Source organism: Megalops cyprinoides, chromosome 10, assembly GCF_013368585.1.
Source record: "Megalops cyprinoides isolate fMegCyp1 chromosome 10, fMegCyp1.pri, whole genome shotgun sequence".
Classification (NCBI taxonomy): Eukaryota; Metazoa; Chordata; class Actinopteri; order Elopiformes; family Megalopidae; genus Megalops; species Megalops cyprinoides.
Genome location: NC_050592.1, coordinates 5,141,670 through 5,166,352, shown reverse-complemented (window position 1 = coordinate 5,166,352; position 24,683 = coordinate 5,141,670). Strand labels below are relative to the sequence as shown.

The 24,683-nt window shown below is 50.8% G+C and overlaps 1 protein-coding gene across 1 annotated transcript in view; it reads left to right on the top strand.

Moving 5' to 3' along the window:
* arid1aa (AT rich interactive domain 1Aa (SWI-like)) overlaps nt 1-24,683 on the top strand; it is a 67,177-nt gene that overhangs the window by 13,524 nt on the left and 28,970 nt on the right. Inside the window, exons 2-4 of the mRNA XM_036538081.1 lie at nt 15,080-15,295; nt 19,135-19,722; nt 19,947-20,066. Coding sequence (XP_036393974.1) covers nt 15,080-15,295; nt 19,135-19,722; nt 19,947-20,066 — 924 coding nt within the window. The remainder of the gene's footprint in view (nt 1-15,079; nt 15,296-19,134; nt 19,723-19,946; nt 20,067-24,683) is intronic.

The following is a 24,683-nucleotide window of genomic DNA, read 5'->3' as shown; positions in this document are numbered from 1 at the left end:
CCGCTTTGACCCCCACCCCCTCCCTCACGTGAAGACAAATGTCAAACACAGGCTTCTTCATCATGCTACACTGAAACGTAAAGGTAATTCATTTCGCTTGACATTTACTTTTAAAAACGCGCCAGATTAGCATAGCAATTTCCTGCCAAAACTCATGGCTCTCCGTGGTCCTGATTTACATAATGCATGTGTGTCTTTTATGGGAAAGTGGTTAACCTTTAAGTGGCCGTGGAGGTTGGAGTGCGGGGGGGAGTATCTGTGTGGTTTGGGGGTGAGAGGCCCGGTGGAGAGGCGATTTCCTGCCCGCCTCAGCCTGTGTTTCAATCATCAATCATTACAGTCCTGTTACAATGTTAATTTATTTCTCCCCTCCTTCTTCCACACAGAACCAGAGACCCAGTTTTCATTAAAATACTTCGTAAGAAGCATGTTCAGGGGATTATGGTGAATATGTGACAGCAGGTGTGTTTATTGAAATTATTTTGGAGGATGGGCTATGCTTGTGTGTGGTGGGCAGACTTCATGCCTGTGTAGCTTACCTGTTTCCCTTGCACTTCTTGTGTTTATCGTTGGTAAATATACACGTATACACGTATTTGAGCAGATCACAGAAAAAATGCTGTATCTTTCTAATGCAGCTTTGATTTTCCGTGGACCCCTTGGTGAGTTTAAGACAGGCCTCATACAGTCTGAAAGATACAGTACAAACATGGCCGCCCTCTGCGGGGTATTTCACAGTGAAAGGGTTCTTCTGTTGTTCTGTGCCTCTGTCGGTTCTGTGATTCTTTGGGTTCTGTGTAGACGCTGGAACTCTGCCTTTTTGTCAAGGACAGCCATATCGGGCCTCTCCTCACGCATTGAGCGACAGAACATTCAGACTGGGAGAAGCCGGTTGGCGGTAGCAGACTAACGCATGGGTGTGTGGGGGACTCGGACTCTTGCAGGAGTGAGAGGGAGGATCCCCCCTTTAACAGCACGAGACGGAGGAAATGGGACACTTCACAGCGGGGCTCTGAGTCTGAAAGGACTTTCCACCTGCACTTCATACAGTGAACGCATTCAAAACCCCATGTTCCTGCGCCCGTCGGATCTTTCAGAATACCAAGCTACCGAATGCAGTTTCCAGAAGAGTGCACGGCATTAGTTGTCTGTCAGCACCGGGGTCGTTTGGCCCGCTTAGCCTCTATTCAGTGAGCCTGATTGATCTTTCTCATTATCTGATCTGATTTGATTAAGTTGTCTAATTTCTTTAAAAACAGACTTGGCGTTTCACAGTGTTGAGTTCAGCTTTGATGGTAAATTGAAGATTTTCTGCCTTCTGTTCTTGGGCCAGGAGGCCCCCCTCCATTCATAGATTTGTGATTCACGGTTTCAGGTACTGGCGCCAGGCAGCGCTGACTGGTCTCAGAGACTCGAGCAGAGCACCGCGCCAACCCACGCTCTCACATATATTCCAGATATTACAATTACACCTACTTACAGCGTCATTACATAATTATCCGTATTAATCACTTGTTTGTTTCCTTATTACTTTGCTTTTTGTGCTGAAGATGTGGCTGTTTTGCGTTGTAAACAGATTCCTCTGTGTGCACAAGTTCATTATCGGAACCATACACCATTCTCAGGTTCTCCAATTAGCAGGGATGTCTGCAACTGGAGGGTCTCATGAAAAAACTATTAAAGACAATATCACATGTAATATAGCAAGAGTTCGAGGGATGGTAGTGTGCTGTCGTGGCTGTGGAGCTGGGTTGCAGGCTTGATTCCCAGGTCGAACACCTGTGCCACCTGATGCCACGCTTTTGTGCCATCGAAGCCGAATTGCTCCTGTAAATATAAGTGTGTGTGGTAACATTAAAAATATCACCTGTACGTAGCGTTGGATAAAGCAGTCAGATCAGAGACAGACTCGGTTGTCCATGTTTTGCCTCTTGGCTTGGTCCAGAGGAGGGAACAGGACTTTGTGTGCTGGTGGTGAAGTTGGACTGCATTTACATATACAAATATTTATAGATATATATGTTGTTTTGTGATATGTAGAGGGGCTTTGCACACAATAATAGCCTGTTGATTGCCATCTTGCTTCATGGATCGCAAGACTTGCCCTTGCATCTGAAAAAATTACTTGTTAAACCCTGAGTATATTCCATTTGTGTCAACTGTGTAAAAAAATAAAAAATAAAAAAAAAAGTCTTCACTGCAATATATAGCTTAGGGTACCTGGAACTTGGAACACCCTGTGAGTAAAAAATTTATTCTGGTATTTGAGCAAAAAACATCTCTGATGCGTACTAAAGTAACTGTGGTCCGTTACACCCAAGCGCAGAGTATGACTTTGCTCAGCGTGGCAATAGGCTCTGATGATTTCCGTTGGAGTAAAAAGTGATGCTTGTGGCAAAGAGGAACTGAACTGGGCTATGCCAGTCATCTCCAGCACCCGGTCGCAGACCTTTTGCATATTAATGATAAAACTGTAGCCTGCCCTATTTGGTTTTTGGCAGTTGGTGGGGGGAAAAAAAACCTGTATAAACCTGGGTGGGAAATGTCTGTCTTTCTGTTGAAAGGGTAAATGAGTTTTTGGCTTTGGCCCTGACCGGTCCCATCTGGAAGCTTGTGTAGAAGGTGCAGCGCTGATGCCTGTCAGTTGCTGAGCTCGTCTCCAGCCCTGCGATTTGCATAAGCGGTAACTGTAACTGTGCTGAAATTTGCAGCTCCGGCAGTCACTCCGCTGCCGTGTCGGGAGCCGCGCAGGAAGTGCGGGCGGCTTTTTGCATCTCCTTTCCCCAAGAGGGGCTCTCGGTGGTTGGTCAGGGTTTGGAAGACTGCAGCGGGTCTGTTTGTTTGGTGTTTCTCGGACATAAACCCTGCTCTTTAAAACTTTACCCGGAATAAAAAAAAATAAATAAATAAAAAGCTGGTCCAAAGTCTACACCTCGTTCAGTGCTGTTAGGTTTTAAAGCGCTTAAGATTACGCACTGTGTGCGTCTTGCCACGACGGGCTTGTAAATTTCTCTGGATTACAGTGTCTGTCAAATGATGCTTTGTTCAGTACACATCAAATGCATGAGTCCCTGGTTGAGTGACTGGCTCTGAAGTGCTGAGTGAGTCTGCACAGCGGTCTCGGGTCCTGTTGATATTATGTGTGAGAGATCTGTAACTCGGAGAGTTTGATTTCAGGGCTCCTGATTGGCTCCTGAGTGGCCCAGTCAGCTAAAGTGCTTGTTCTGAGTGTGTGTTGAGCCTAACGGTCTGGGTTTGATCTATTCGAGCTATTGGCTTACTGTGGCAGAACAACAGCTTGTGTGGCAGCAGTGGAAATCCGCCTATCCTCCAATTGTTGTGTGTCCAGTTGTGGTGCATTATGGGACTTGTAGTGTGAAAAGTGGCTTGTTTGGCAGATTTGACCTTTAAATGTTAGTTGGTCTCAGCTATTGGTTTATACACATGTCTAGATATGTTTTGCACCTGAGCGGTCCTCTAATTCTAACCCTGGTCTGCTTATCTCTATTTGTTAACTGTATTGAGTGGTTGCATTTGACATTGGAGTTACAGGCCACCATCTTTTGAGGTTCAAAAGCAACGCTGGCACAATTTATGCTAAGACAGTTGTCTAGTCCCATAACATGAACCTACTATTTATACACTAAAAACCTTTTTTGAAAATTATTATTAAGATGAGGATGTCATTAAAATGATGAAATTAAGCATCATGTTTTTTTTTTTTTTGCTAGATAGCTATAATATGCATTGAGCCTCAGCGAAGGTTGTTTGTTGTTCTTGATGCTTGGACTTAGTGTAAGGAGTGAGGATGGTTTTGCAGGTGGGCAGCTTTAGGGGCTGGTTACCATGTGCTTTACGGCTGCGGTGACTCTGCGTTTTGGGCGTTAGAGTGCCGCCCCCACCGTCACCAGCAGAGAACGTTACTGCGTGGAGCAGGTGCCCGCGGTTGTTTACTCAACCGTTCCAAAAGAGCAATTTCTGCTGGAGCAGAACTCTCAAATCTCCAGGGTTTTTCAGCGTGTGTTTTGCTTTTAATTTTACATTTCACCTCTCAGAACAGCCATGCGAGAGCTCGAACGCGTGCCCGCTCCTCCCGCTCCATGGCACGCCAGACAGCCCAGTGTCCCGTCAGAACGCCGCCCCTCCCGCCCGTCTGCCGCTTTCGGCCGCCCGCCCGTGACCTTGAAGTGTTCGGGAGCGTTCCTCTTCCGCCCAGTGAGCTTGTGATTTCCTGGGAGCCGGTACACACACACACACACACACACACATGCGCATGCACACACTCCCACGCACATGCACACACAGACACACACAGACACACACACACGCACGCATGCGCGCACACACACACACGCACGCTCCCTCCCTCTCTCCCTCCCTCTGCCTGCGACGCGGGCCCTTTGAAGCCGCTGCATCCGCTCGCGTTTTGCGTGTTTGTTTTGGGAAGGGGGTGGGGGGGGGTCGATCAGAGATGCGCGGCGGCGCGGGGGCCCCTTTCATGGGCTGAGCACCGCGATGCAGCCTCCCCCGGCGGGCCGAGCTCCTCCGCCACCGCGCCATTGTTCAGCAGAGCACCTGCTCACAAAGACCCGCCGCACGTTTTGAAGCCGCGTTTCAAAAGCAGTCCTCCGGGAGCGCGGGCTTGTCATTAAACCCGCTCGCGCTCTGCTTCTGAAGACTTCAGCAGAGCCTTGTTATCCCCCCCCCATGCGCGCGCACGCACACACACACACACACACACACACACGCACACACACACACACACACCTCACCCCCGCCCCACCACGCACGCACACACACACGCACACCCACCCACCCCACCGCGCGCACACCCCCCCACCCGCTTTGCTATACTTGCCTCTGTTCTGGCCACTCGGGCCCCAGACTAAACATTTTGTTCGGTGGAGAAACTCTGCGCGATGTTTGACATGGTTTACCCCAATAATAGATCAGTTTTGCCTGTTTTTTTTTCCTGCATCCTTTTTCTGTTTTTGTTACTGTGCTTAAGCATCAGTGTGTGCAATGCAAAGTATCTGTTTGCCCCCCCCCCCAAAAAAAAAATCTTCAGGATCTGAATGTGAAGTTGAATTCAGGCTTGATTTGCTCAGGCACATGTGCGTGTGCTTTGTCTGAGTGTGTACCACATCCTTTTGCAGTACACCGCGTGCATTTTTGCAGGGGTGTTTCAGGTGAAGACCGCCGGCCCTTTTGACTTTCCTCGGCATCGCGGCTGTGAAGGGCGGGCTGAGAGAGAGGGGGTACTCTGCAGTGAGCAGGGGTGCACTGACACTTTGACAGGCGGAGTCCGGTGCCTGCCGTTCTCCCCGGATCAGCGTGCCCGTGCCCCGCGCCCCACTTCCCGCGCCCCGCGATGGAGAGAGAGGGCGAGCGCTCTTACAGTTAGGAGGAATGTGTAATCACCTCTCCCCCCTCAACCTGACATCACGCTGACAACCGGAGCGGCGCTTTGAATTCACAAGCAGCTCACTGCTCCTGCCTCCTTCAGAGACTGTGGAACATACACCCAGCTGCTGACTCAAAACCATACAGGATCCTTAGCTTGTGAGAGCGAGAGAGAGAGAGAGAGAGAGAGGGGGGGGTGCGTGCGTGCGTGTGTGTGTGCATGTGGGGTTGGGATGTGTGCTGGTTGGGGTATATGTGTCTGTGTCTGTCTGTCTGTCTGTCTGCGTGTTTGGGGTTGGGATGTTTGTGTGTGGGTGCGCCTGTGCACGCGTGTGTGTGTGTGTATGTGTGTGTGTGTGTGTGTGTGTGTCTGTCTCTCTGTCTGCGTGTTTGCGGTGTTTGTGTGTAGGTGCGCCTGCGTGTGTTTGTGTGTGTGTGTGTGTCTGTGTGTGTGTCTGTGTGTGTGTGTGTGTACCATAAGCGTATTGCGTATTGCAAAGCGTATTGCATTTGTAAGGAAACTGAAAATGTCCTAGCATGCATGCATGCGTAATGAGTAGGCACACTGCTTTGGCCAGGTAGTGCTCCATCCCGTCTGACAAGATATTTGAATAACAGCAGGTTCTTAAACATTGCCTGTGGGAGCGATGCCTGCTTTTCTGAAAAAATATTTTTAGCTCAGCTTTTTTTCGCACAGGGATTGTTGTTATCCCGTTTTCGCTTCAAGACTAGGCTGGATGGTGTAATCTACTGTGGAAGTGTAGCCTGGAATCAATTTGAAATGTAGCTCTCCTTATTATTATCATATAAATAATGTGAAGCTCGAGAAAAAAGAAAAACCCATTGCATATCCCCCTTTGAAGTACAACCTTTTGCGCAGATAGCTTAGTGGATATATTACGATAACGCCACGTCTAAACGCATTCCATTTTCGTGCGAGTGAAACTGCACAAGCGAAATGGCAATAAGGACGGGAATGAAAATTAACTCTGCGAGATCAAGGAAGTGTGTGAGCGCTCTGGCACACCAGCAGAATTTGCATTGAATTCAGTTTTAATCCTGTGTCACTTACAAAAACCAACTTGTGGGGGAAAAAGGTTGGAGTTACTTGGAATAAAATCGCATGGCCTAATTTTCTGGCCTTTTGGAATGAATTCTAGGGTTTAGGCCCACAGCCAATCATGTTGTTTAATTCTGATATGTTAAGATTGCTGGTGTGAATATCAATGTCTAAAAACCTGTTTAATGTATTTGAGTGTGTGCATGTGTCATAGTGAACAGTGATGTGCAGTCATCTTGTGTACTGGCTGCGAGACAAAGCTGAGCGAGAGGAGAAAATAGCTTTACTTTTTTTTACTGTATGCAGTGCTGACCAGGCTGAGAGCAGCAGGGGGTTTCTCCCGCTGGATGAGGAGTCTGAGGGAATGCGCAGGGCCCCTGTGCGCCGCCGCATGGCGCCCCTGTGCGCCGCCGCATGGTGCTCCTGTGCGCCGCCACATGGCGCCCCTGTGCACCTCCGCATGGCGCCCCTGTGCACCGCCGCATGGTGCTCCTGTGCGCCGCCGCATGGCGCCCCTGTGCACCACCGCATGGCGCCCCTGTGCACCACCGCATGGTGCTCCTGAGCGCTGGAGATGAACGGGCCGAATCCGCACTTATCCGTTATTTATTCATTTATTTTAAATTTTTTTTTTTTTTTGGAGATTCAGTGCTATCCCGAGTAATTAATATGAAAATATCCTGGTAATTCTAATGAGTTGCAGGATGTGTGGGGGTGGAGGGATGGGGGGAAGCCCTGCTGACAGACGCACCACGTCCCAGCCAGTCTGTGCCTCCGCTGTGGGCTCCTGGTCAGTTTTGCCTGACATGGCTGGGCTCAAACTCGGGCTGTGAGGCTCGGCCTGCGCTCAAGGTGAGCGCCTTGCTGATTGAGGCGCTCTGGGGCCCCAGTCAGTAGGATTTGGCACCACGGGATCGTCTGATAAAGAATCTGAAGATGCTAACTAGTAAGACTGTCTCTCGGGCTTCTAGCGGAGCAGGGTGTGGTCCTTTCAGGAACAGGCTAGCTGCTAGAACCGGCGGAGAACCCAGAGCAGCTTCATGTCCGAGCCTCCATCCCCCCCGCCGCTCAGATGCAGGTACGTCTGTGTGAGGTGTTCGGGGAGGGGGGAGGAGCCTTAGCCTGCACCTCAGGATGTCCCCGACACGCTTCCACAGTGACCCAAAAGGAAAGCACAGTCTGCGTTTCCGCCCCGCCGTTGTGGGGGTGCAGGGGATCTCCCCCGAGCGGGTGCTGTTAACCGCCGCGCTGACAGGGGCTGTGCGTGCAACGCTCCCATTGGTGCTGTGGATCTCACCATGTCAGCCTTCGCCTCTGTCTGCGTTTATGCTGCATCTTGCCTCTTTCGCATATGTAAATATGCCAAAAACAGCACCTGTTTCTGAGGTGATCCCACAGGAGACTGGGAGATGCTGTGGTCAGGAAGAACATGCGTGTGCTTTGGTTAGAGTGCAGGGGACTCTGCTGTAGACGTCTGTTCTTTTTGTGTGTTTTATTTAAATACTGCTGTGCGTTTTTAAAAAAAGTTCTCATCAGATGTTTATCTTAACTACTCAGTAGCGTTGTGATAAAGCTGTGTGTGCCGAAATCCAAAAACCTTCAGCCCAATTAAAATGTTGCATGCTGCAAGTCAGTGCTCACTGAAAGCAAGATTCTCACCCATTTCCCACTCCCAGAACATTGCTCACAAACACACTAATTCGATGTATTGCAATACACAAGTATAAACGGTAATTGAACTATGAAAGACTATGTTGCTTCGCTAAATATCCTTGTGTAAACTTGCGCATGATCTTTCCTGGGTGTTATATGAAAAAACGGAAGGGCCAATGGTTTTTGCATATTCACTGAAAGAGGCGCTGAATAGATTTCAGTACACAAGATTCTCACAGGAAACTGAATAGCCTGCAAAATCTGTGCCGGTAGTCAAAATGTGAATGAATTAGACTTAAATACAATTAAATGTGTTTTCCCACAACTGCAGTTGGATTTCAGTTTTTGTTCAACTGGAATATATTTGAATTGGCTGGAATTGGAACTGGAATTGTGGTTTGGAATTCAGACTTGCGGTTGGAATGGACGGCATTGTGATGAAACGAGTTGGAATGCGGAATTGTGGGGAATGGACCTGACCCCCGGCTCCTGGCTGCGGAATGGTGGAGTTTGGCGTGCAGGGGTGGAGTGGCAGCCGCTGTTTATCGGCCATCCCCAGTCTATCTGTCTGACTCGGCGCTATCTCTGCCGTCAGGCGACACTCCAACCCCCCCCGAGCAGCTCAGCCCAGCCCAGCACCCATTCCCCCCCCCCCATACACGCTCGCTGGTACCACAGTGAGACATTCCAACCAGCTGAACCTTTTCTGCCAAGAGCGCTGTGTGCTGCTCTCTTATGCAGATTAGCCATGTGCTGGTTATGTTTGTTTGTTTATTTGGAAAGGGAGGGGTAGGAAAGGGCAGGGATGGCCTTCTTCCAGCGATTGATTAGAGGGAGGGAGGGAGGGAGGGAGGGAGAGCCAGCGCTTCCAAGCCCTTATCCACAGCAGGGCACACACACTCATACACACTCATATACACACACACACACACACACACACACACACACACACGTACCAGATACACATTGTTCACATTTTCTTCTAAAATGCTGCCCAGATATAACATCAGATATAATTCATCCATCCTAAAACATGAGCCTTTCTGTAACAGACTTCTTTGTAAAGGTATCTCTGTAAGCTCCATCAGCTCTCTCTTCCGGTCAGCTTCTGCTGTTTGGGAGTGTGATGTAGTGGTCATGTACATGTCATGTAATTGGACGGCTGATATTTTGCCTGCTCTTGGTTGCTGATTGATAGCTCAGAGGCCCTGTTTTGAACAGTGGTGGGGTTCCTTCTCTCATGTGACCTCAGATCCAGTAATTGCTGTTTGTAGAGGGTACGGTGGCTCTGTTTTGGGGAGGGGTACGCGGGCTTTCTTTTGGGGAGGGGTATGGTGGCTTTGTTTTGGGGAGGGGGTGCAGCGGCTCGGTTTCGGGGGGGTACAGAAGCTGTTTTGTTTTGGGGGGGGTGTTTTGGAGGGGGAGGTGGTGGCTCTGTTCGGAGGGAGTTATGCAGCTCGTGGTACGCTCTGTCTATGCTAGCGAAACTGGAGCGTTACCTATATAAGCAGCCATCTGTAATGCTGACAGCTGGCTGTAGGAGAGCCAAGCCTCGCCGTGCCCTACAAACCGCAGGCGTTTACCACCTTTGCAGATTCCATTCAGAAAACGGAGCGGGGGAAAGAGCGCGTTCCACGGGAGGAGAACGAGGGAGGAGGGGAGCGAGGGAAAGAGCGCATTCCACGGGAGGAGAGCGAGGGAAAGAGTGCGTTCCACGGGAGGAGAGCTCGGCCGCCTGCCCTGCATCTCTGATCTCACTCTGACTGAACGAAAGCTGCTCAACACAGGGCTCTACCTTCAGCTGTGTGTGTGTCAGTGTCTCATCTGTAGCACTGGTTGTTTGTGTGTGTGTGTGTGTGTGTGAGCGTGTGTGTAGTTGTGTGTTTGTTTGTGGGGATATGTATGTGTGTATGTATACATTAGTGTGGTGACATTTGGATAGCTGGAACGGGCCTTTATTCCCTCACTGGTGTTGGCGGGTAGGGAAATAAAATGGAGTGGAGCTCATGGAGGAGGAGGATGGCATGGACAGGCGGGCTGTGGAAGAGTGAGAAGCCGCTGGCCCTCAGAGCTTCTGCAGTCTGTGGCTGTGAGCGGAGGGGCTGGACGTTGGCCGGGCCCGGGTACACCGCCGCGGTGATGCAAGATCGCGGCGGAGGGCAGACCACAATGCCAGGGTCCGGCTGGCACGGCACGCCACGGTGCTGGCATCTGCTGGGGCCCCCGGGCCCCTCCGGCCACGCGGGCGGAGTCAGGGAGTCCTCACCTGGAACGGGGGCGGGCACTCGTCCCTCCTGCCAGAGGGAGCGAGGGGACACCCCGGTGCTCATGGGAAAAGCAGCGGCGGCGGGTTATTAATTGCGGCTCGGGTCGTACCCACAGAGCACAGAGGGCTCGGTCCCCAGCGGGTCGCTCAGTGCCTCGAGGGGGGGGCGCGCGTCCAAAATAGCTGGGGGAAGTCAAACGGAAAGTACCCTCTCTCACACAGCTGAAAGAAACCCCGCGTAATTCTGAAAAAAAAGTCGCCTTTAATTATCAGACACTGGCAGACAAGAAACGGTAAATTGTTTCGGCCAGTCCTCGGTGCGTCTGTAGAAGGTCTGTGTGACACGAACGTGTTTGTCTGAAATCGCTGCGCTGTCTTGTTGAACGGCTGTGGAGTTGTGCCAGGAGATCCTGGAGTGCAGGCCCTTGGTTTTGGACTCGTTAGCAGGTTATTAATGGGGGCTGTCCCACCTCGGCGCTTGACCTGAGCTGCTCCCCTTACGAAGCGAAAATTGGGCCGCCGGGGTGGGGGGTGAGGGGGGGTTGGGGGGGACGGGGGGACGGTGCCGTCAGCCATGGAGAAAGACGTAACAGAGGCGGCACACTGTGACCGGCGATATCGAAGTGTGCGCCGGGGCTTCTCTCTCTGTGTGACATCAGCAGGGAGCACCAACACTCGCAGTATTCACATGCTTTCCCAGAATCCTCGGGGCCTCGCAGCATTTGGAGATGGCGTGGCCCGTAACTCGAACTGAGCCGTGCGAATGCTAGCGGGTCGTTGAGAGGGGAAACGTGGAAGTGTTCGGATTAAATTTCACCGGTTGGTGATGCTCGGGTGAGGAAGTCTCTCTGGGGAAGATGGAGTTTTGTTTCAGAGGCCAGAGGGATGTAAATGGCACTCCCGGTCATAACCGTTTGAGCCAGTCCAGGTTTTACTGGAAGCAGGTTATTGTGTACTGAATGGAAATTTCCTGTTGACCATACAGTAACCAGCATCCTGTAAAACCTGGAATGGCTCTAACTATCATGCATCAGGACTGTCCCCCCCGGGGTTAATGTGTGAAAGCTGAGCAGAAGTCAGGGTAAAACTGCGTAAATCAGGAGACTGGTACCTGAGACAGATGGTCCTTACATTCTGTGACAGACAGAAAACTCTAAATCGTGTGGAGAAAGTCGAAGATGAGCAAATTTGCAGAATAAATGAAATGAGAGTAGAATGAAAATTAAAAGGAATGAAATTACATTTCAGAAATGAAACCCAGAAACCTTTCGGGAATAAGCTGAAACATAATATACCATGTAATTCGTGACATTTAAAAATCTAAAAAAAAAAAAAGAAGATTTTTGAAATTGGTCTGATCTTACATTCCAGTTCTTTCTTCAGCTTTTAATGGAGAAAGTGCAGCTTATGAGGTAGGCGACTGCTGTGGATGGAGAGAGAGATGTGGCAGCCACAGCTCTCTGCTCAGCTCCTATCAGTTCATATGATCCTGGGTACCTGAAATGGCTACTCTGCGTATTCGGGTTGTTTCCTTCGCTGGGTGGTTTGCCTAGCGGGAGATGTTGGTGCAGTGTTCTGGTTCTGATAGTCTTATGGTTCTTTTATTTTACATTGTTTGTTTGGGGAACCTTGCAGTAGTCAGCTTTTACCTTGTAAAGCTTCTGGAGTCTGTATATGCTTATGCTTATGTGTGAGTGCACATCTTGCATGTGTGGGGCAGGAGTTTTACTCAAGAATTAAAATGCCTTGTTGAGGGGTATTGCTGGTACACAGAATAAATGATCTATGTTATGCACATGGACAGCCCGCACCATTTCTGTCTTGTCTGTCTTGTCACTAGCAACCTTTTTTTCAAACGAAGCAAGCTTTTAAAACATGTTATTTATGTATTCGTAGCCTTAAATTTGTACACTGTTGAATGATGTAAAAAGTATGATGAATGATGAGGCATATGTTTATGAAACTGGTCCATTTATGGTACTCCAAAAATAAGAATAGTAAAACTAAACGCAGGGGAGGTTGGTGACCCCTGACCCACCATACACACACACACACACACACACACACACACACACACACACACACACACACACACACACACACACACACATCACTGTATGACTGGCTAATTTGCTGTTGAATTGCCAGTCAGAGGTATCAGGGATTCTGATGCTATAGTGATACCTCTTCACAGAGCTGATCGCCCCCTGTCTCTGCCGAGCTGACATGACCACACCCGCCCACCCTCATCTGATTGGCCCTCGCCTACCTGGAGGCCACACTGCATTCTGGGAGATGCACGAGCAGATCTGAGGCTCAGTGATTGTTCCTCCTTGAGTGTGGAGCATCCCAGCCAATCAGAGATGAATGCCCTGAGAGGGCTTGAGGCATATCATCTTGCCCAGAGACTAATGAAACCATTACCGGCCCGTGATTGGAGAGGTGAGAATGGAAGACATGGCTAACTATGTTGGATTGATAGCGACAGGCAGGCAGAGGCAGTCAGCGTGATCTGGCCTTCCCTTTATCTCACTGTCTGTCTCCAGAAACCAGCCCAGGATCAGTTTTCCCAGCCTTAGCCCTTCCCTAGCTAGTATGCAAAAAACTGATCCAGGAACAGGGCTTTTGGGGCCGCACCTATCTGCATTGAGCCAGCACAAGAAAAGGAGAAAACATCCAGATATATGTGTGTGAGTGTGTGTCTGTCTGTGTGCACGTGTGTGTGTGTGTGTGTGTGTGTGTGTGTGTGTGTGTGTGTGTGTGTGTGTGTGTGTGCGCACACTGCTCTTTCACTCAGACAGCCGAGCTGTCAAACAGCCATGAGGTCAGCATCCCGTTTCCCTGCCCCCGCCCCCCCTTCCCTCACCACCACCCCCTCTCTCTCCACTGGTGTCATTCATTCAGTGCCAAGACTGCTTTATTAAAAAAAAAAAGGCCTGGCCGCGGTTCAAACAGGAGTACAGCTGGGATGTGTTAAATTTTCGGCAGTCTGCCCTCCATTTGAGATGAGTTATAAATAGCGCTGTTGTCGACTTCCTTAACGAAGGCTGAGCGAGGTAAAATTCAGGTTAATAACCGTGGGAAACGGTTAAAACCTCTCTCTTCCTGTGTGGGTGGGGACGGCACTGCGAAAGTGTCTGCTTTCGTGTTGGGAAGTTCCGCATTGCTGAGAAGGCAGGGAGGGAGATTTTGGAGTTGCTTCACACATGCAAATGCAGGGTTGCAGTCCACAGTTCTCCGTTCCAGCTCACAGTAGAAACACAGATCTGGAATCAGTGTTGAGCTCAGCCCTTTAACTGGGCGCTCTGTGATTCTGGAGTGGAAGGAGCACCCAGGGACTGGACTGGAACACATTCCATCTTGGAATCCTCTTCCAGGGATGGAACTGGCATTTCCGGTCCATAGCAGTTTGAGCCATACCGGGTTTTACTAGAAGCAGGCTAGCGTGCTGAGTGGGAACTGCTTTTAGTGGTGTACTAACCTGCTTGTTCTAAATCCTGGAATGGCAAAAACTGCTGTGCATTGGCAGGTCGGTTTCCCTACTTGCCTGTCTGATTTTATGTGAGCATTGCAGGAAAAATTGCCTCTATAATGCTTGTGACTGCTCTTGATGGAAACAGCACAGCCTCCTAGAAGTCACAAAATTCAAAGGAGCATCCTTTCCCTGGTTTCTCCCTCAGTGATAATGGGCGAGCTTTTCCCCGTAACGATATCCTCTGAATGGCAGGCCTGTTCCTGGGGCAGCGAGAGTTCATGACCCGCACATCGCCCTCGCTTGTTTGTTCATGCTCAGATATTGGAAAGCTGTAGTTACAGATCGCGGCTAGTGCCTGCCAAGCGTCGCGCGCCGGTTCTGTCAGACGCGAGGCGTGGAAAACGGCGGCGTTTTGTTTTCGCTTTCGGGTATCTGGAAGCAGAAGCTGACTTCCTCGCCTGAACTCTCTCCCTTTTCGCCAGTATTTACCTGCGTCCCCTGTGGGCGGAGACGGAGCGCGTGTCTGACAGCTTCTCCCTCCCGCCCTGATCACTTTGAGGTGCTGTTCGGGAAATGACTGCGCTGTTTATTTATTGATGGCTGGGGTCTGCTGTAGGCAGTATGACGGGGAGACAGTAACACTCACCCCCGTGGGCAAGCGTAGCGGCCTCGGGCGCTCCGCCACGGTGTGGCGTAAACATTTCGGAGTGTAGACGCTTCAGAGCGTGCCTGCTTCGGTCACATGGCCATAACGGCACAGCTGTACGCTGCGGTCAGGGCGGAGGTGGCCCTCCGTGCGTTTCGGGAGCGATGGAGGCGTTTGTGGGAAAGCTCTGGCTCAGCGGATCGGCTGGGCTCCTCTGCTTTTGGGACTGTGTCGCCGGGACGACCGTCGCTTGGCGACCTTTGGAAGTGCGGTCAGCCTTGCTTGTCTCGTAATGTCATTCTTAAGAGGTCACTTCTGCTCAGCGTATTTAATTGTTGAGCGTTTGTTGCTTTGCTTACAGTCGCTGATTATAAGTGATTGATTGATTGGTTTTATGGATGATCACTGGAGACGTGATACATTCTTCGATTATAAGCGATTGATTGGTTTCATGGGAAATCACTGCGGTACAGTGTTTTATTATACGCGATTGCTTGCTTGTATGGGCGATTGCAGTGTCGCAGGAATGTGCCGATGGTCTAACCCCAGCTCTGTCTGTCTCTCTCTCTGTTACAGCCCTCCAGCCCGATGGACCAGATGGGGAAGATGAGGGGCCAGCCTTACGGGGCCGCTAACCCCTACTCCCAGCAGCAGCCGGGGCCCCCGCCGGGCTCCCAGCAGGGGGCCTCGTACCCGGGCCAGGGCTACGGCCCCCCCGGCCCGCAGAGATACCCCATGGGCATGCAGAGCCGAACCCCAGGGGCCATGGGGGGCATGCCGTACGGGCAGCAGGTCAGTAGGGGGCGCTTTCGTCTCGCTCACTCTGGAAATGGGACCGTGCTGGGGGGGGGGGGGCATGGGTAGGTCCCAACCAGACAACCTGCAAACCACTTCTGGGTTTTACATCACATTACAATTATTGTCATTTAACATACACTGTTATCCAGAGTGATTTTTCTGCATGATGTCCATTTGTACAGCTGCATATTTACTGACACAGTTGTGGGTTTAGTACCTTGGTCAAGGCTGCAGCTGCAGTGAGTTGGCAGGGAATCGAACTGGGAACCCTGCGGTTACGAGCCCAGCTCTTTAGCACTATGCTGCACGTCAGTGCAAAACTGTGACACGTCAGTCAGGTCGGCGTGGACATCGCTGTCTAACATCAGCAGTAAGCACATGCCAGTGTTGTAGCGTGTTGAGTGGACCAGTATTAGATGGCTGTAGAAAAGGACATCGGGGCTGAACCGGAAAGCAGAGAACATCACCGTGAAAAAAAAAAAACGACCAGGAAAACCACTTATGTAGCGTGTGAGACAGGGTCTTGGATGATGGTTAGGAGAAAACGGTTGCCCTGGAGGTCTAAAGGAGGACGCTAATTTGTTTTTGATTCAGCCAATGGTGGGAAATCGTTTTGTTCATGTCTACGATAATCGCGTAAGTAACAGACCATTTCGGCCCAGGTCAGGTATAATTACGTCAACCTGTGAAGACCTCTAAAGCTCAGCCTTCACACAGCGAAAAAACTCATCTGCATAAACACATATCCTCCACGGTTGTTTACACAACTCTCTGAACTTGTTTAAGCTCCGGTCTGAAGATCTTTTTTTTTTTATTAATGTCACCAGTGCCCCGGAGATGCGTTTCTTAGCATTCCATAACCGCTTCTTTCCTGGGTGCCGCAACGTCTGGGCTTTGATATTAAAGCCTGTCAAATTGCCAGGGAGAGGGAGCCTAGCACGTGGTGTGGGGAATGTTTAATGTCGTCCAGTTGCACAGGGTGAAATTTGTGGCTCGCTTCACTGTTCTTTTTTTTTGCGGCATCTCCTGACAGCTCGCCAAGATTAGACGGTCTGGACTGCACACAAACGATTATACACGCAGGGAGAAGGGGGAAAAATGTGTGCCGTGTTTGAGTCGTATTTCACCGATCACCCCATTATGTTCAATTTCACACCGTAAATATTTGACCTTGCTACTGTATAATTATATTTCAGAAAGTACACGGCCAAAACCCAACTCTTAAATCGCATTAACCGAGGGGAGGGAAATGAACATGATGTCAGGATCAATAAATACCCCGTTGACACGCGCAGATTTTGTGCGGAACAATGCGTTGGGAGTCAGCGTGTGGCTCTCGCCGGCGTCTTTCGGGACGGCGGGAAAATATCCCCTCCCACTGTCTTCCCAAAGGCTCAGTGGAGACCACAAATGATTGCTTCCCTCTCTGGCTGCTTCAGCATTTGATTACTTTCCCATTGTGGGGCGATGCGCTAAATAACGTCAAGCGTTGAAGTGCAGTCCCTGCATGTTCGTGCAGACCTCCTGACTGGGCTGTCCTTTTGTCAAAGGCTCTGCTTTCTTGCTGCACAGCAACCTCTCGAAGCGGGATTGAGTGCACAGATTTGCGAATGAGGAGACCCTTGTAGTGTTTATTTTGTTTTTCTCGTTAATTCAGTTTTCTGTTTTCATTCTCCAGATTTAATGCTTCCCCAGCTCAGGTAACGGGTATCTTATCTGGTGAACGAGACAAAACAAAACCACTGCAAGAAAATGCTGGCGAGCTGGCTTAGTAATATTATAGAAGAAGTCAAGTCAGTGGCAGGCATTTGTTAACTAGCTGGCCAAGTTACCTTTCCAAAGAAAAGATGTATGTATGTGTATATGATATGTATATGACCATCAGCCATTGGGCTAATTAGCTGGGTAGACTTTGGATAGAGAACAGATGGTTGACTGATACATGGAAACGCTTTCATAGAAAAGGATTATGCGATGTAAACTTATGCGAATTTTTTATTTATTTGTAAGTATTTGATTTGGAAAGCAAAGGTAAGTCAGCTCGCTGGTTAGCTAGCTGCTCTTGAGAGGGAGTTTCAAAATGATGCGTTAGAAGTGTGCTCACAGGTCTGAGGTCAGATCAATTCTTCTAATATCGGTGTACTTTCAGTCAGTTCTTTTTTAATGAACAACAGTGTAAAGAAAGTAAATTCTGTAAAGGTTTTATGTTCATCAGCAATGCACAAAAATAGCAGCAAGTATGATCTAGCTTGCTACCGTCAGCTCCATTTAATAGCAGTTTAATTGAGTAATTCCGATGAGATTAAGCATTAAACATTCTCAACATTACTCCAGCAAGTCTGCATTTAGAGAAAGCAGAGAAATATTCCAATGTGAGAATGAGATGCGACATGCAAATTGTGGAATATAGCAGTATTTGTATTAGCAGGCCTCAGTTGAACATTTTAATATTTGCACCAGGGTTATTAGCGTTATTAGTCTCCATGCGAACCATGGCAAGACTAGTGTCGTCTGACAGGATCTCACTTTTCTGCACAAAAGTAAGCAATAACTTCTGTAGCTTTTACGCTACGCAAAAACAAGCTTCACAAATTTATGCTTCAGAATAGTGTATTAGCCAAAAGATTTAGCCAGAAGTAGTTCCTGTCTGAAGAAGGTGCATTTCAACTGCAGACTATACCAGGAAATGTGTGTTTTTTTTTTTTTATTCCCTATATCAAAGGGCAGTCCTAAAGGATTTAAAATCCTTGCTCCTGTAGACAGCCACAGACTTATGTCTGGGCAGTATCCCACTGCCCGGAGGTCTACAAATAACCCATGTTCTTCCAGCACATCATACAGAGCCTTGCGCATTCCAAAAGACTCCCTGGCTCCCTTATCGCCCGGCAGTACTGGTCTCAGATCAGAGGGTGAGGGTGCAGGGCGCAGCCGCTGATCTGTTCCGCTGCTGGAGCTCTGATCAGAGATCAGCGGTACCGAGGGTTCGGATTACCGCCGGTGTCTCCACGGCTCGCGGGCGTGGGGATGGGAGGGGGGAGTCCGCGGCATGGTAAAATTCCTCTGTCTGCTCCTCTCGGAGCTCTCCCAGCGTGACCGTGCGCTGGCTCTGATAGCAGGCTGGGGCACTGTGCCCTTGAATTACGCAGTAAAAAGGGTAATTCTCCCCGTTTGACCGTGTTACCAAACATGCTCTCCCGTTGCTTCTGATTGTTAAGGTTTCCTTTGTCTGCGCCGTTTTTTCTTTTGTTCCTGTCTTCAGAGGGTAAGTGCTTCTGCCTTTCAGATCCCCACCACCAGCCTTTCGCGTGTGGGGCTTTTTTTTTCCCCCTCTCTCTGCTGTTGCTGGAGCAGTGCTCTTAAAGGTCAGCCTGCCTTTTCTTCCCTCGCCTGGAAGTAATAACTGTTGACACGCTAATGAAAAGCCACATGTAAAAACCCAACTCGACCCGCACTCAGGCACCGCACAGGTGGTGATAATGATAGTGATGGTCGTGTTTATGGTGATGAAATGAGGGTGATTATGATGATGATGGTGTTAATTATGACGGTGATGGTGATGATGGTTATGGTGTTGATTATTATTGTGATGATGGTGGTGGTGTTGATGCTTACGGTGTTAATGGTTGTGATGATATTAGTAGTGACGGCGTTGATGGTTATGATGATGATGGTGGTGGTGGTTATGATGGTTATGGTGATGATGATGATGATGGTGATGATGATGATGATGGTGATGATGATAATGATGGTGCCTCTTATGGACAGAACTTTTGTGAAGAGGTATTTATCACCGGGCTGTCCCCTAACCTCGCTCCCTCCCTCTCTCCCAGCAGATGTCAGCGTACGGACAGCAGGGCCCGCCGGGCTACAGCCAGCAGAGCCAGGCCCCTTACTACAGCCAGCAGTCGCAGCCTCCGCACGGCAGCCAGCAGCAGGGGCCCTTCCCTCAGCCTCCGCCGGGCCAGCCGGGGCCCCAGGCCCCCTACCCCCAGCAGACCCACTCTTCCCAGTCAGGCTACCCCCAGCCCCAGGGCCCGTCCCAGGGCCAACCTCCCTACACCCAGCCCCCGCCCCAGTCCGCCCAGCCGCCCTTCTCACAGCAGCAGGTCCCCCCGGCCCAGCCGCCGCCCCAGCAGAGCTCCCAGGGCCCCCAGGGGCCGCAGTCGCAGCCCAGCTACCCCCAGACCCCGGGTCCCGGCCAGCAGCAGCCTGGCAGCCAGCAGCAGCCCCCGCAGCAGCAGCAGCAGCAGCAGCAACAGCAGCAGCAGCAGCAGCAGCAGCCCCCCCAAACGAGTGGCCCCCAGGCCCAGCAGCCACCGGGACATGGCGTGCCCCCCCAGGTCCAGCCCTACTCCCAGACCCCCCCGCAGCAGCAGCAGCAGCAGCAGTCTCCCTACCAGCGGTTCCCTCCTCCTCCCCAGGTAAAAACTTGCCCCTCCGTCCAGTACTCAGAAGGTTCGTGTGCAGTGCATCGTGGGAAATCTGGGTACAAGATTCGATCGAGCCCACCCGCAGCAATAACAGTCCCCAGTGTCCCACTGGGGCTGTGTTAGAGGGCTGCAGTCAAACATATGCATGAATGTAGGAAGCACTTGCGACTGTTCCTGTACCCCTGCTCCAGCTTATACCTTGTGCCCCTCTCTAGGAGCTGTCCCAGGACTCCTTCAGCTCCCAGTCCAGCGCTCCTCCTTCCAACCAACCCATGGCTTCCAACAAGAGCGGCACCGATGATGTCACAATGCAGGGCCGGCCTTCCAGCCTCCCGGTGAGTCTCCGCCCATCCGTCTCCCTGACCAATCCCAGCTGGCTTCCAGTGCCCCGCCCACCACACACAGAAGCATTTTTTTTTTTAATCTCCAATATGGCACACACCCAGGCCTTGCAGCCACTCTCCGCTACCCTGTGAAGCGTCAGTTGTTTGTCAATGACGATGGATAGTGCTGTAAGCAGTTACAACAAGACTGTGACAGCCCCACGTGGAATCGAGAGTGTGAATCGAGCAGAAACGTTTGAAAGGGCAGACAATTTACATTAATTAGTGCGAAAGCGATCGTTTTTTGCGCTAATGAAAGCTCACCTTGGCTGTTTAGCATGCCCAGTGTGAGCGTGGCTTTCGCTCCGCACGGGAGCCGTCTCTCCCTGTCATTATACCCCATTAGTTTGATCACGGCCACAGCGTGAACTTGGCATTAAATCACGCCACTCAGCGCTGTGACAGTTCTCTGTGGCGGGAATCCAAAACGGATCTCTTGCCGTGAGAATACTTCAGCTGGCTGCGATCAAAGCGGAACCGGCGAGCGAGAAAAACCCGCCTGCCGTATCTCGTTTCGTCTTTTCAGGATTTAATTGATTGCACCCGGAAGATAAGGTCAGGATGTACAATGCAGTCTCTAGTAATTGCACCTGTGTACCAAACCCCACACCCCTCATAGAGGACTTCATAAATTCATGCCCCCCAGCCCCTGTGGTGTAGTGATCTGAAGTGCACTGAAAACACCATGCTGCATATTCTCTCTCTGGCCCCTCCCGTCTCCATGGACCCACCCTTCTCCAAGCCCCTCCCCCGCAGCCCAGAGAGTGACACCTGTGTGTTATTGTGACTCGTGTGTAATGTGAGAGGCGGGGCAGTGCCAGGGGGCAGGGAGAGGTGATGTCATCCACAGCGACAGTGTGAGAGCAGTGTCTCGCAGGCCACAGTGTTACAATGTAACAGAGTTACAGTGAACCAGCGTCAACAAAAACAGCTGTCCTGGGTGAGAGCGAGGGGGGTGGGGGAGAGGGGGAGCACCCCAAAAGGGCCATCTCTCCATCCGAGTCATTTAGCCATGGTCAAGTCAGATCCGCTCTCCGTTGCCAGAAAAAACTGCTGCGTTTGAAGATGTGAAAACGTCAATAATTGTCGTTGGAAAAACACATGCCACGGGCCAAGGTTAAACCCCTGGGCGGCGGTATTGAGTGTTCATTAGTGCTAACACATCCATTTATGTTGGAGTAGATTTCTTTTGCCCGGAGCGTGGGGATTGGTTGTAAGGGCCTGGGGGGGTGGAGCCCCGCGGGTGTGGAACGAATGGGAACCCTGCTTTGCTGCCGGAGGAGGGCACTGAAGCGATGACAGAGGTTTGAACTCCACATGATCTGGAGGAGCTGTGCACCCCTGTTCCCTGCTGTAGTTGTGCTTATCAGTTACCAGATGATGACTCCCTCTTTCCGAGCAGCAGAGAGAGAGAGAGAGAGAGAGAGAAAGCGTGCAGCTTCTTCTGCCGGTGGGGGATACCCTGAGGATATTTTTCAGGTTTTTTTTTTTTTTTTGGAGTGGCAAAGCCCTTGGACGCGACTCAGGAAGTTACCTATTGAAGAGGAAATCCCCCGCCCCCCCTCCCCCCTCTTCTTCCCTGCCGTGCGTCTGGCTGTAAGGGCCATTAATCTGGCTATCAGCCTGCGCTGCGGGCCCCGCGCTCCTGGCTCACATGACAGCGCCTTCACTTGCCTGCCATCTGATAAGGACCCGCTCGTCAGGTTTAGCAGGCCCTCCTGCCGCCCGCGCCGTGCCTGCACCGCGCCACGCTGTGCCGCCAGGGCCCCGCCCCCTGCGTGACATCGCTCCCTCGCCGCCACCCGCCCGCGGTCGACAGGACGTCAGCCTTTTCATCCAGCGCCGATTGACGATTTTTAAAATTTTTTTTCGTCCTGAGGACCGGAGTGGGCTGTTGAGTCTCGGATGCCTCTTCACCTCTGAAAGCTTTCCAGTTTTTTCTTGGCAGCAGCACGCGGCCTTCGCCACTTCTAGATTACCGTTGCATGAGCTGGCTTAGACTGCCACTGTTTCAAACAATGATTTCTAAATAACCATTTCTAATAACAGTTTCTTATAATATTTCTGAAGCATACCAGACCTAGCAGCAAAAGTCACCTGCTGAATTACTCAGGTAGTTTGCTGTGGAGCCCTGATTTGGTTTGTGTGAGCAGAGGGTGCGGTGCTTAAATCAAGAGGGTGTTAACCCCTATTAAACAGGCGTCTGCCGCTAAGAAGTCTGGGCACAAGATGCACACTTGACCCCTGAGGTGACCTCTCCGGGTGGGGGGGTGGAGTGACCGGAGTGGGATAGTGGCAGTGGGCCCACGTGGACGGAGGGCTGGGGGGGAGGTGGCGTGGTGGGGGGTGGGTGTGCGTGGGAGTGCCAAGCAGATTATTAGGGTTTAGGCTATGCTGATTGGGGAGGGGTTAGTGGGGGGTGGGTGGTGGTTGGTGGTAGGTCCGTGCGAGAGGATTAGCGAACATGACACCGTCAGATGGCTTCTCCCTCTCCTCCTCCACTTCTGTTGTGGGAACTGGGGAGCTCCCTCCTCCCAGGGGGGCCTTTGTGGTGTCGGGTTGTGGCGGCAGTTTGGCGGTTAGAGAAGGCGGGACCAATTGGCTGGCAGCCTGGGTTGGAGCCTGATTGGGTTAACGGGCAGAGATACGGAGATGTTGTCGGAACGCTTGTTAGCTTGGCATTTACGTTGGCACTGCTGAGAGGTGCATCTTATTTTCACTGAGCACTGAGCTGGCAGTGAGGTGTGTTGAGCACTTGAAAGGGGTTTGCCCTGAGACATGCCTCCTGCAGTGAGGGCCGGTTTTCACTGGGTTTTAAGACAAAGCTGGGTGTAGTGTCTGGCTCACTGCTTGGCAGGTTTTACCCTAAAAGGGTAGAAATCCGTACAGTGCTCATGAACCAACCCACAGACATGCTCTGAAGCTGCTCGGCTGTTCTTGTATGGACACACAACACTGCCACTGTAACTTAATTTTTACAAACAAACATTGGTTTTGGTTCTTGGGAGATATTTATGGGAGCAATTCTTTCGTGAGCTGTCCCAACCAAAAAATGGGCCTTAATATTTGTGAAGTGAGGTTAACCCAGAGATGTTCTGATTGCTTTGAAGGCAAAATGTCACACGCACACACATTTGCACGCACACACACACACACACACACACACACACACACACACACAGTTTTTTGGATGTCACTGTGCTTTTTCTTGATTGCACTTGGTTGTCACTCACCTGGGGGAAAAATCCTTCCTCTTGGAAAAGGCTGCATCCAGCTGCCCAGCCTTCTGTGTTCGATAACTTTGGCAATATCTGTGCGCGGTGCCAGTTGTCAGGCTTTTGGTCATGGTAGTTCCTGATGTGTGTGTGCATGTGCACGTATGTATTTGTGTGTGTTTGTCTGTGCGTGTGTTTGTATGCATGCATGTGTACGTGTCTTTGTATGTGTATGTATGCATGTGTCTTTATATGCATGCTTGTGTATGTGCTTTTGTGTGTATATGTACATGGTTATGTCTGTGTGTGTATATGTGCGTGTGTCCATTTGTGTGTGTGCGCGTGTATTTGTATGTGTGCATGTGTACACGTTTGTGTGTGTGTGTGTTTGTATGTGTACACGTCTGTGTGTGTGTGTGTTTGTGCTTGTGTACACGGTTTTGAGTGTGTGTGCGTGCGTGCGTACGTGTGTGTGTGTGTACACGTCTGCGTGTGTGTGCGTACCCGTCTGCGCGTGTGTGTTCTGTGTAGCTCAGAGCAGCTGCGCTGTGAGCAGCACGAGGCCTTTCTCTGTGGAAGAGTCACATCCCGAGTCACATCCTCTGCATGTGGGTGCGTGGGAATGTTTCCTCTCCGCGCCCCTCCTCCCTCCGCTCTGTGAGCCTAATCTCTGCCTCTCCTCAGTGAGGCGCTTCTTTGTGTCCCTCTCCCCTGATCAGCCTAATCCTGCTCCACTCCGCCCCTCTCTGCCCCGGGCCCGACCACCGCCGAGGCCCGGGGATCACAGAGACAGAGCCACACACACATACACATTCACTCGCACACACACATACACACACACACACACCGCACACACACATACACATTCACACGCACACACACACACCCTGCATACTCACACTCATACACACTCATATATACACACACCGCATACACATACACACACAGGCCTGACCAAGCCTTGCACACACACTCCCCATACACACACACACACACACACACACATATACACACACTCAGTAACACACACACTTACACTCTCACATGTGCCCCGACACACACTTACACTCTCTCACATGCACCCCGACACATGCTTACCCTTGTTCGCATGCACCCTGAGACAGACTCGCCTACACTCACTTACACACGCAGGTTTCATTAACAGACTCGTCTGAATGAGCTCTTGGGGCAGGAAAGGAAGGTCACCAGTTGGTCAGACCGGCTGTCTAGGTTTTTTCTCCCCCCTCCCCTCCCTCCTCTGTCCTGTGGAGGGGGGGGGAATGTAAACTGCACTCTGGGAAATGAGCAGAGGCAGCCTCTTCACGCGTGAAGAATGTTCCCCCGGACTCACGAG